This window comes from Myotis davidii, unplaced genomic scaffold (assembly GCF_000327345.1).
Source record: "Myotis davidii unplaced genomic scaffold, ASM32734v1 scaffold148, whole genome shotgun sequence".
Lineage (NCBI taxonomy): Eukaryota > Metazoa > Chordata > Mammalia > Chiroptera > Vespertilionidae > Myotis > Myotis davidii.
Window position 1 is genome coordinate 650437 of NW_006299479.1, and position 11443 is coordinate 661879.

General features: G+C 48.3%; 1 protein-coding gene across 1 annotated transcript in view; it reads right to left on the reverse strand.

Moving 5' to 3' along the window:
• BARX2 (BARX homeobox 2) overlaps positions 1-11443 on the reverse strand; it is a 58150-nt gene that overhangs the window by 16134 nt on the left and 30573 nt on the right. The window contains exon 2 of the mRNA XM_006775091.2: positions 7-114. Coding sequence (XP_006775154.1) covers positions 7-114 — 108 coding nt within the window. The remainder of the gene's footprint in view (positions 1-6; positions 115-11443) is intronic.

Here is an 11443-nt window from a genome sequence, read left to right on the forward strand (position 1 = left end):
GGTGGCGGGGCAGCGTCTGGGCGATTCCCGGGGTGGCGGGGACCAGGTGAGAGATGACTGCGGGCTGTCGGGTGATCACGGAGAGGAGAGGATATGCCCGGAGGGAAGCGGGGCCTGGAAGACAAGCAGGGAGGCAGGTCACCCAGGGAGCTGGGCGGAAGGAAGCCAGGGCCCCTGGAGGACCACCTGCTGAGACCCTGCCTGGCGGGGCCTCCAGATGGGAAGGAGGGAGGAGAAGAAGAAGCAACTCAAGACCTGTAATGGCCGGGTGGGCAGGATGCGTGCAGATGTGCTCAGCCCGGTGAGGGAGAACATTTGAGTCCCCCACAGCCAGAAGCATGTTGGGTTTGAAGTGACTCTCCCCCACTCACCCCCTCTTTTGAACCCCTAACTTATGGTTTCAGAGACATGGGTCAGTAGGACTGGGCAGGTGAAAAAGTCGTCAGAAAATGCTAGAACCACATACTTGAGAAAGCCCACCTACATCTGTAATAGACAAACTGCCCTGAGCCCCCTGTGGTTTTTATACAAGTGCAGGGTCGTAACTCTGAATGCTTCCTGAGGAGCCTGTATACCCGGAATCATAGCATTTTTCAGACCTGGAAGGATGCTTGGCGGTTATTTGATGCAACTGCCTCATTTCAGAGACAAGGAAACGGTCCCGTAAAGGCTGTGCGACTTGCCTCAGATCACAGAGCTCGGAGCCTGCGATTCAGGGGTCCAAACAAGTTCTTCTGGCTTTGAAGTCCAGCGCGGTTACATCGCCACATCTGGAGTCGCATGGGCACCTCGTTTAGAAGGGGGGTGCGGCAAAGCGATTTTAATTCACAGGAAAACGCAGACACCTTATGACCAGCTGCCCACAGCACGGTGTTAGGGAGGATTCTGAGGCTGGGTCAGAGCTGGCTGAGGGGAGCTCTGAGGTTGATTAGTGCTGTCTGCCCTGGGCATGCAGGGGGCGGATGGTGTGGTGGCAGACACTCTAGTTATGCGACACTCCGCTTTAGGAATGTCAGGGTCAGAGCACTTTTCTGCCCCCAAATAGGTTATGTCTTTATTTTATTAAAATATATTTTATTGATTTTTTACAGAGAGGAAGGGAGAGAGAGAGTTAGAAACATCGATCAGCTGCCTCCTGCACACCCTCTATTGGGAATGTGCCTGCAACCAAGCTACATGCCCTTGACCGGAATCGAACCTGGGACCCTTCAGTCTGCAGGCCGACGCTCTATCCACTGAGCCAAACCGGTTAGGGCATGATTCCCTGTTTTAATCTTTTCATATATAATACATGTCTAATGTACTGTCTAATCTATAAATAAACATTTTAAAAACAAAACAGGTTACATCTTTAAATGTAAATCATTTTATTTCTCCAGGCCTCAGTTTTGTCCTTCAGATGGTGAGTAAAAGTAGATCATTCCAGAGTCGTTCAAACGCTAACACTCTGATGCCACAAAAGTGTCTGTCATCCAAGCCCATCTTGAAGACTCAGGGGCTGCCCCCTGGGACTCAGTCCGGCCCTGACAGCTCGCAGGAGGGCAAGGCAAGCACCCGAGCCCACAGCACTCACGCTGGTTCTGGGCTCAAACCCACGAACATCACGGAGCACCAGGTGCTACTTGTGTCCTCTCTCTCCTCCGGGCTGGCGTTTCCCTTCTTATTCATCCCTAGGATTCTGTTTGGACCCGGCCATCGTTATACCGCTTCATCGGGAAGGACGTCCGGAATGATGTCGGAAGGTTGTTCAGCTGTCTAGTCTAATTAGCATATTATGCTTTCATTATTATAGATAGCTTGGGCCATAAAGCTTATGCTTAAACTTAACGAAAACCTTCATTTTAAAAAAAGAAGAAAAAAACCAAAAACATCTGATGAATGACAGTGATTTAAGGCAACAGCCTTCACCAAAGTCTATAGTTTCAGGACTCCTGACCCAACGATCTGATGCAAATTGTGAAAACGCCGCACTGTCTCCCACCAGCTAGCTAGAGCACCTTCTGATGCAGGGAGGGCCACACACACAGGGCCACGTGATGCCAATCAATGTTTTGGGGTGTCAGGAGGACCACCGCTCACCACTGTCCATAAGTCTAACTGCGGCGAGGCGCTGTGTGAGTGCAGGGTGTGTGGGGCCCGTCTCCAGGTTCAGAGGAACCAACAAGGCTGGAACAGGAGTCAGGGTGGGCATGTGTGTCTGCCACGCACTGAGTCTCCCTACAGGCAAACCAACGGGGCGCAGAAAAGTGAGACGAAATAGACCCCAGCCAGCTGCCCGCTGTCTTGTCCCGTTTTCATACACGGCCTGATTTCCAACCAAACAGCACTGGCCCGGAGCTTTAATTCCGCAAAGCACGTGCACACCCCCATTTGCTATTCGCACAAAAGCGCTGTGAGATAGTCCAGCCACGTATTGATATGTTGGCTACACATCAAATTCAGGTTTTAAAAATAGGAGAAAATGTATCCATGAGCGCATGCATGCGGGGGTCCTTTGGTTTCTGGGAGGGCAGATCATGTGTAACACTATGTACGAAGTTTGTCTTTCCCTTTTCCCGAGAATTCGCACTATGTGACCACGTTGACTGGAGACAGCTGCCTGCCGCCCTTGGACCCTGCGCATACGCTTGTGAAATTCAAGCACAGGATCGGCCCCTGAGAGGGAGTAATGACTGTGCTAAACCGAAGACACTGTTTAAGCAAACATCTTTCGGGCTGACAAAAGGCGTGCAAACATGACCGCAATGAATGCATTCCCTAATCGCTTTTATTTTCCCTCCCACCAACGCCCCTCACCAGCGTTTTGCTGTAGGATGGCTTTCGCATAACCGTGTGTATCCTGTACCTAGAAATAGTTCCCTGCCAAATGTTTGGCCGCTTTGAGAATCTGTTTTGGATCAGAAAAACCGGAGTATATTAGTGGTAGGCCGATGGCCAGGGACGTGCCAGGGACTTAAAACAACTCAGAAACATATAAAGAAGTCTCCCCTCACAGCTTTCAACCCCAAATTGTAGAGACAGACTTCATCATTGTTCCTAGGTACATACAAACATAGGTCTGTTCCGAATATAGTAGTATGTATGCTGATCTATTGACACACATCGTTCCAAGGTGTTTATTTTGTAAAATATAAATATCACTTTGTTGTTGTTGTTTTTAATGCAGAGCCAATAATCCCCAAACCATATGATGACTAGTCCAGTGACTTAAAATGTTAAGATACAGTTTAGCTCACAAAGAAATGGAGTTGGGGCCCTAGCTGATGTGCGGCTCCGTTGGTTGGGGGTCACCCTATGCACTGAAAGGTTGCCGGTTCGATCCCCAGGCGGGACACACATAGGACCTTGGGTAGGCTAAACAGTGCATTTTCCATTGCACCGATTCTGAAACGGTGAGCTCATGGATGGGAACTCGCTCAGGCCATGCACAGGCACGTCTCCCTCACGAAGCGCCTCACCGCAGGGGCCCCGTCCACTCCTGCCACAGCCGCGCCTCAACGTTGGAGAGAATCCCAAGTAGCTGATGCTCCTATACATCCCGCCTGCACTTCTCCTCCATCCCTCCACCATACCAGTCCCCAGTGGGCTCTCCACACCCACATGTCCTCTTGGCACAGGGAGGGCCACAGGTCTGAGGGGAGGAGACACTCTGAGCTGCCTGCCTGTCCAATTTATGGGGCAGGAACGCGTGATGCATATGTCCACAGACGGCCTCAGACGGACACACAAGCGCACAAAGACACGGGTGTGGACCGAGTCAGCCGACCTGGAGAGGGACTCGGAGGAACAACTGGGTATCTGGCTGCTTCCTGGGAAAAGTAATAGAACCACCGCACCCCAGTATTCCCAGGGGCTCCCACCCCTGCAAAGCCGCTGGGAATTTTGAGTCGTGGAAAGAATAGGGCCTCTCCCAGGGGCTTGAGGGGTGACCATAAGCAGGCTTCTAAAACGTTCTTAGTTTCAATTCCTTCTTCTAAAAGCAGGGCTAATAATTGCAGGTAATTGTGAGGATTAAATGCGTCAACGTACGTCAAGTGCCCGTTGGGCATGTAATTGCTCTTCGTTCCCTTTCCTTTCCTCCTCTCACTTTTGTTGCCTGGCACTCTGTGCGTGTGTCAAATGAAAGTGGATCAACTGTCTTATCAAGAAAGCAGGCTCACCACCGGCCAGTGTCGCTCAGTGGTTGCGCACTGATCTATGAATCAGGAGGTCACGGTTAGATTCCCAGTAGGGGCACGTGCCTGGATTGTGGACTCATCCCCAGCAGGAGGTGGGCAGGAGGCAGCTGATCACTGATTCTCTCTCATCATTGATGTTTCTCTTTATCTCTTCCTTTCTGAAATCAATAAAAATATATATTTAAAAACAGAAAGCAGACCTACCTCTGAACTATGCATGTGTATCTTCTTACCTGCTGCGCACTCGTGTGCCAAGCAAGACCCAGAAACGCCAGAATCTGCCAGCTTTTCTTTGCCAAAGAGAGGACTTCAAATGCCCTTACAGCGATGTCCTGAGACTGACAGTGACAGGAGAGCTAAGGGGAATCAGCGGGAGGCCAACCTGGCCAGAGGTCCCCCTAGAACAGCGGTTCTCAACCTGTGGGTCGTGACCCCTTTGGCGGTCAAACAGCCCTGTCACAGGGGTCGCCTAAGACCATCCTGCATATCAGATACTTACATGACGATTCACAACAGTAGCAACATGACAGTTATGAAGTAGCAACGAAAATAATTTGATGGTTGGGTCACAACATGAGGAACTGTATTTAAAGGGCCAGAAGGTTGAGAACCACTGCCCTAGAACTATCAGGGCTCCAGTAAGAACTGCTCTGGTTTTGCAGCCCAGTCTCAAAAATTCAGAGCAGCCTACGAGTCCTGAAGCAGAGCCCTTCCCCAGGTTAGGCATCGGCAAAAAAGAATGAGGTTGGTGGGACACATGACGGGCCCAAGTTAAGTTTTTTAAATTTCAAGGAAAACAGATATGGAGCGCGGGGGGCGGGGGGTTAACATTTATTTGCCCTGCCTTATGCTGAAAGTAGACTAGAGAGTCTCAAAAATTCAGAGCAGCCTACGAGTCCTGAAGCAGAGCCCTTCCCCAGGTTAGGCATCAGCAAAAAAGGATGAAGTTGGTGGGACACAAGACGGGCCCAAGTCAAGTTCTTTAAATTACAAGGAAAACAGATATGGGGCGCGGGGGGACGGGGGGTTAACATTCATTTGCCCTGCCTTATGCTGAAAGTAGACTAGAGAAAGGCCGGGCTGTGGGTAAGTGGCAACCAGACACGGAGGCAACCAGTCATTGCTGGTCTGCGTGGGTAATCTGTAAGCGTGGAAAGAAGGGACCGAAGAGGAAAGGAACTATAAAGAGGCTCTGAGTGGGCTATGAACTCTGCCATTCACTTCAGTCTCTAGCCCAGCAAGCGTTAATGAAATAGAAGCCATCTTTACAGGTTATGGCTTAGTATGACTCAAGAAAAGAGGAAACTGCTTTAAGAGGCCAACTCAAAGGCTTACAAAAATGCCTTAGCCATTAACTACCCCATCAAAGGGGTTGCGGGGGGGCGGGGACATTTGATGAATTAAGTATAAATGACTTAGAAACATATGGAATAAAGTTATTCCAAGGTCCACGAGACTGCCATAATGTAGACTCTGGAATGAGCACCTAGTTAAATAAAAATCTTAAGAAGCGTTCACCGAGGTTGAAAGATAAAGAGGTGCAGAGGGGAGGTAACACTGGGAGGACCTGGGAAAGTGGAACGAGTTTGCAAAGTAAGCAGAGGACATCAAAGCAACCCCGGGAGGACCACTGCATCATCACAGGATCTTTTCAGAGTCTTTGCAAAGGGACAAGCTCAGTCTTCTCACGTTCAACCCGCGATGTCATCAAAACTGCCGCCGCCCACAAAAGCACCAGGCTACTCGGGGAGCTGAGTGAGACCAAGTAAGCCAGCCTGGCAGATAGGTCTGGGGACCCTCCCGTCCGCCAGAAGTGCCATACCACCCCGATGTGGTCATCATCCACCCGCCAGCCATCCCCACTCCACAGCTCCCCCAGCCAAGAGCACACTGGAAATGGCATTGTCTTCCTCCTCCTGCCCGTCCTGCTGTCTTCACACACCCACACCTGCTCTCAGATTCCTCGTAATCACTCACTGATGAAAAGCAGCCAGGACAGCTGCTGTTTAGCACAGCCCTGAATTAATCACGCCCACCTTCATGCACCCACAGCATTCTGCTGCGTCCTCACTCACCTTTACTTAATTCGAATCTGGTAGTAGGAGTTCATTTGTTTACTATTGTTCCCTAGATTTCAAACTTCTTCAGGACAAAAATCAAAGAGTGCCCATGTCGGCATGGCTCGGTGGTGGAGAGTCAACCGATGAACTAGGAAGTCAACGGTTCGATTCCTGGTCAGGGCACATGCCCAGGTTGAGGGTTCGATCCCCAACCATTCTTGACATTCTTTTTGGTCATTTTCACTGATCCTGTGCTCTTGGCTTTGGCTACAAGGCCTGTGTTGCTGATAAGTTCTGTTTCCTTTGCCAGCCCCCTTGGTGAAGATATACCCTAAGGCCCAGTCCTTCATCCTCTGCTGTTCTTAAGTCACCATCAGCAGCAAACGCTCCCTACCAGGTAGCTCCTGAGCTCTGTGCTAACTGCTAGAGACAGGAAGAGAAACAGTCCCTCATCTCTGTCCACAAGGAGCTAATTATCAAATTGGGGACATGAGACATGAAAAAAAAAAAAGGTAAACGTAAAAAAAAACCACAGAAGCCTGTGGCTAAAGCTGAGTGGCATACAAAGCCTAGGGTTCCAGGGTAGCTGTGCCCTAGAGCAGCGATTTCCAACCTTTTTCATCTCAGGGCACACCAACTCATTACTAAAATTCTGTATTGCTGATCTGACCAAAACATAAGTATACTTTTGATTCATTCACACCGGAAAAGTCTGTTGGCTGTTATTGTTTTATTTGACAAGCTAAGGGAAAAGAGGTCGGTGCCCCTGACGAAACAGTCAGGTATTGCATGTTTTAAATATTCTCTTGGCCGCTGTGGTGCACAGTTGGAAATCGCAGCTCTAGAGAGTACAGTTGTGAAAAGAGGAGGAGCTAGGTCCTAAGGGGAAAGAAAGGAATGGATTTCAGAGGCACAACAAGGAAGAACCAACCTCTGGAAGACAATTAGGTTGGGGCAGGCGAGGAGGGCAGGCGTATAGAAGGCGTAGGAAGGTCCACAGACTCTAGTGGGAACTGCTGGAATCAGAGCGCCTCGGAGAATGTTTTGGGAGAAAAGATAAGGCTTCTGGAGACATATTTAGTTTGAAATGACAATCAGACATCCCAGGAATGACACCTCCCAGGCAGGGAGAGTCACAAACTCGTGCCCCAGCAGAAGGGCTCTGAGATGGGGATGTAGATTTCACAGAACCAGAGACGAAGGGGTCATAGTATAATTCATCTCCAAAGGAAGACTTAAGAACAAGAGAGGATGAAGGACTGGGCCTTAGGGTATCTCTTCACCAACGGGGCTGGCAAAGGAAACAGAACTTATCTGGCCTTGAAGCAAAAGCCAAAGGGCACAGGATCAGTGAAAATGGCCAAAAAAGAAAGTCAAGAATGGTAATCGTTCAACACGGTCACTCGCTGGCAAATCTTTGACATAACTTTGGAAACTCCCCCTTCTCTGGCATTTTCAGACCTGCCTTCCTGGTATAGGACTCTCCACAGGCAGGTATCAGGGCTCCAGTAAGAACTGCTCTGGTTTTGCAGCCCGGTCTCAAAAATTCACAAAAATTCACAGCCGACGAGTCCTGAAGCAGAGCCCTTCCCCAGGTTAGAGGCAGGCTGGGAACATGTGCATAGGGTCAAGGCACTGGGCAAAGTTTCCAGAGGAAAGACCACAGGAGATTTTATTGCCTCCTGCTAGTAGTCCTGTGGGTGCACAGGCAAGCGCTTGAACACCCAAAGGGAGAATCATTTGCCAAACTCAGAACACCGATGCCAACATGTACTTTTCTAAATCCAACTTAATTTCCTTCTCCCCACACGTTCTAATCCAGCTTAAATACACTCTCATGGCTTGCCTTTCGTTGCAAAGAATTAGAAACAAAATGGGATAAAAGAGAATAAAAATTCAATTCAATTGAACAAATTATGGAGTATCTAGTGTAGACTGTTTGCCAAGAACTGGGGATAAAATAGATCAGGTCCTTGCCTGGCTGATGCTCTGGCCAGGATGGCAGACAGTTAAGAAAAAGGATTTAACCACGTGTAGGCGGTCAGGAGCCCCCTGAGAGTCACTTAAACTGAGATTTAAAAAAATAAAAATAAACTGAGATTGGAAGGATGAAATTAGCCGAGATTCCAATCAGAAACAAAGAATAGAAAGGAACAGGTAGAAGTATACAAATTTGCCAAGTACTACACGTAGGCAAATACATTTTTAAGCAAAGCAAAAATCACAAAAGTAGAGAAAACGAAGAAGGCTTTACTGAGGATGACCCACAGCACTTCTGAAGCTGAAGGTGGTTCCACTGCGTGGGGAGGGCTCTCTGCTGGAACAGGAAGGCAAGCCATCAAGCAGGAGCACCCTCAAACAAACCAGTGTCCGGCCCGGCCCCCAAAATACAGTCAACGATCAAACCTTTCCCTTCGCTGGGGTGACCGGCATAGTACAGGCATTTTCGTCAGCGTGTCACAGTATCTTGCAGTCATGTGGTTTCTATGCTTAAATCTCCTCTGCCTGGTCTCCCCCTATTTTCTGATAAAAGTTTGTCCTCAAAGATTATGCAACTAACAACACAACCACACAACACCTCGCCTTGTAGTAAGGGCCTTAGGAAGTGGCAATCTCTCCAAAGGAAGAGTTGCTCAACAAGCCACTCAATCCATCTCATGTCTCTTAAATTCCACCCCTGATCTCAAGGCATTGGACAGATGGGAGGGAACGAAGGAAGGAAACCTTTAAGTACAACCATGGCTAGATTGCGCGCGCGCGCGCACACACACACACACACACACCTCTTTTGCTCCTCACAAAAAGATCCGATGACTAGGGCATGTATCTAGGATCTGAACAAGAAACTCTGAGTCACAGCCATGCTCTTTTAATCAGATCACCCTGCCTTCCAAAATGTTAAGGCACAATTGCCAGGGACTTTCTTTCCCCATATCCCAGTGTTCCCAGACTAGAGGTGCCTTCATACCTCCTTAGAACCTCCTGCTTCTTCCAGGGTGTGCGGGTGAGTTATGCACTGGTATTGGCTCATGTTCCATAAGAAGAGTGAATACCGATCTCAAGGTCCCCATAATATTCATGACCCAGCACCCAATTCCCAAAAGAAAAAGGCAAGTAAAGGATATATGTTCCTTCATTAATCACATCAATTTTTTTTCCTATAGGTGTTTCCCTGTAGAAAATGTCAATCTATAGAAATATAAACACCAAAAAATGTACGCATATTCTCACATAGAGAAAAACCAACCAACGAAGGGCACAGATTTCTGAAAGATGAAGTGGGGACCATTTGGAGAGGCTCTGCCCTTCCTGGAAGAATGATGGCCTTATAGCTCCAGTCCAGGCAAGAAAAGAGAACGAACAGTTGTGTTTCCTGGGGAACGGCTTGGGTTGAAACAACATACGACACTCAGAAACCCATCTAACACAGAAATAATGACTCTCTTACCAAGACCAAAGAACTGAGCCAAGCCACACACATGGGCCAAAACTGACTTTGGTAGCCAGATGCCCAGGTGTCGCTCATTTTCCATGAGCTATTTCCTCATTGACCATGTGAAAAGTGGAGAGGCATTTTTATCCATTATTTCCAGGGATATATACCAGTATGTATTGCTTTGGGTTGACCTTAATGAGTCAAATTTATTTCCCAGCTGGTAGCAAGTTAGCAAGTGCTGTAGGAAAGTACAGTAATTGCAAAAACGAATCCTCCTTCTCCTCAGGAAATTCTGAGCTCAGGGATATAGGCTCAAAAACTGTCATTCTATCATCAGGAAAAAAAAATAAAGTCAATGAATTGCAGTGTAGAATGTGACCTAGCCTACTTCAAAGCACATATTTTTTTAAATAAGCCCATATTTTTAGATTTTAAGATCTGTTGCCGATTGAATGAGATGGATATCAGAACAAGGTTTTGAATTTTAATTAGAAAATGGAAAATTATGAAAATGTCAGTGTACGAATCGACAGGACTCACTTTACATGTACTATCATAAATTGAAAGGGCTATAAAAATGTAGGTGCTGTTATCTGACAGGGGACCTCTGGACCAGCACAGTCCTTCCCAAGCATCTCCCTTCTTCCGGCAACATTACAGAACCCAATTCCCACACCAAGTGTAACTACCAGCAGAGGCTCAATGTGATTCTGCCATAGGTCCGCATCCCTCCAACAACTGCGATGTATATTCATCTCTGCTCTTCACATCCAGTGCAGGGAAAGAAGATTTTTGACAAGAGGAACGTTTAGGTCCCAAAACAGAAGAGCTTACACAGGCCCTTTGCCCTGTGGGCACGGCCTCCTCCAATCTGGCCAGGACTCTCTTCTCGTGGTCCAACCCCACGGGCTCTCCATTCCGCTGTCCCCTGAGGTCCTTTCAGACCAGATCCTGCCTTTCTTCTCACCACATGTGTGAGAGGACAGGATGAGGTTGTCCCGGGAGCAGCACCTTCCCCGTCCCGGGGAACTGAGCTGAGAATGAGTCAGGGCATCACAATGTCCCTCTCTAATGTGGCTGTGTCCACATTACGACCCCATCAACTCAGTAAAGGATTGGCAGAAGGCAGGAGAGTTCTAAACTACCAAGGATCTATACAATTCTTAGTTTCAAAATTCTTTGGGCATTACAGACCAAGATAAGCGATCAGAAATACAGCCAACTCATTTTCCCCCGAATGCTTTCTGAAAACGTTTCTGTAGGAGACTGCCCACCAAACTTCTCCATCCCCAGCACCATTCCTCCGACTTCACACACTAACATCTGCTCCTCTTTCTTAACCGACATTCCCACCTCCACCCCTAACCACACCCTGCTCTCTCCACAACACCCACTGAGTGGCACCCATCTGTGAAGGCTGGGTAAACAAACCAGGGTGCAGACACCACCGGCATGATCCTCAAACACAGAGATGAAGTGGCAGAACCCACAGAACCACAGTGTTAAGATTTTAAAAGCACATTTGGCCTCATCCTCCATACCAGCCCCTGGCCCTGAACTCACCTGCAGACCAAATGGAAGGCCTTCATTTTTTAAAATCTTTATTGTTGAAAGTATTACATAGGTCCCCTGTCCCCCACCCTGACCCCTCCCCATTAACCTCTTCCAGCCCGCTCCCATTCCCTGCCCCTAACCAGGCCCTCACCACTCCATTGTCTCTGTCCACGGAGTTATGTACATATGCATACAAGTTCATTGGTTGATCTCTT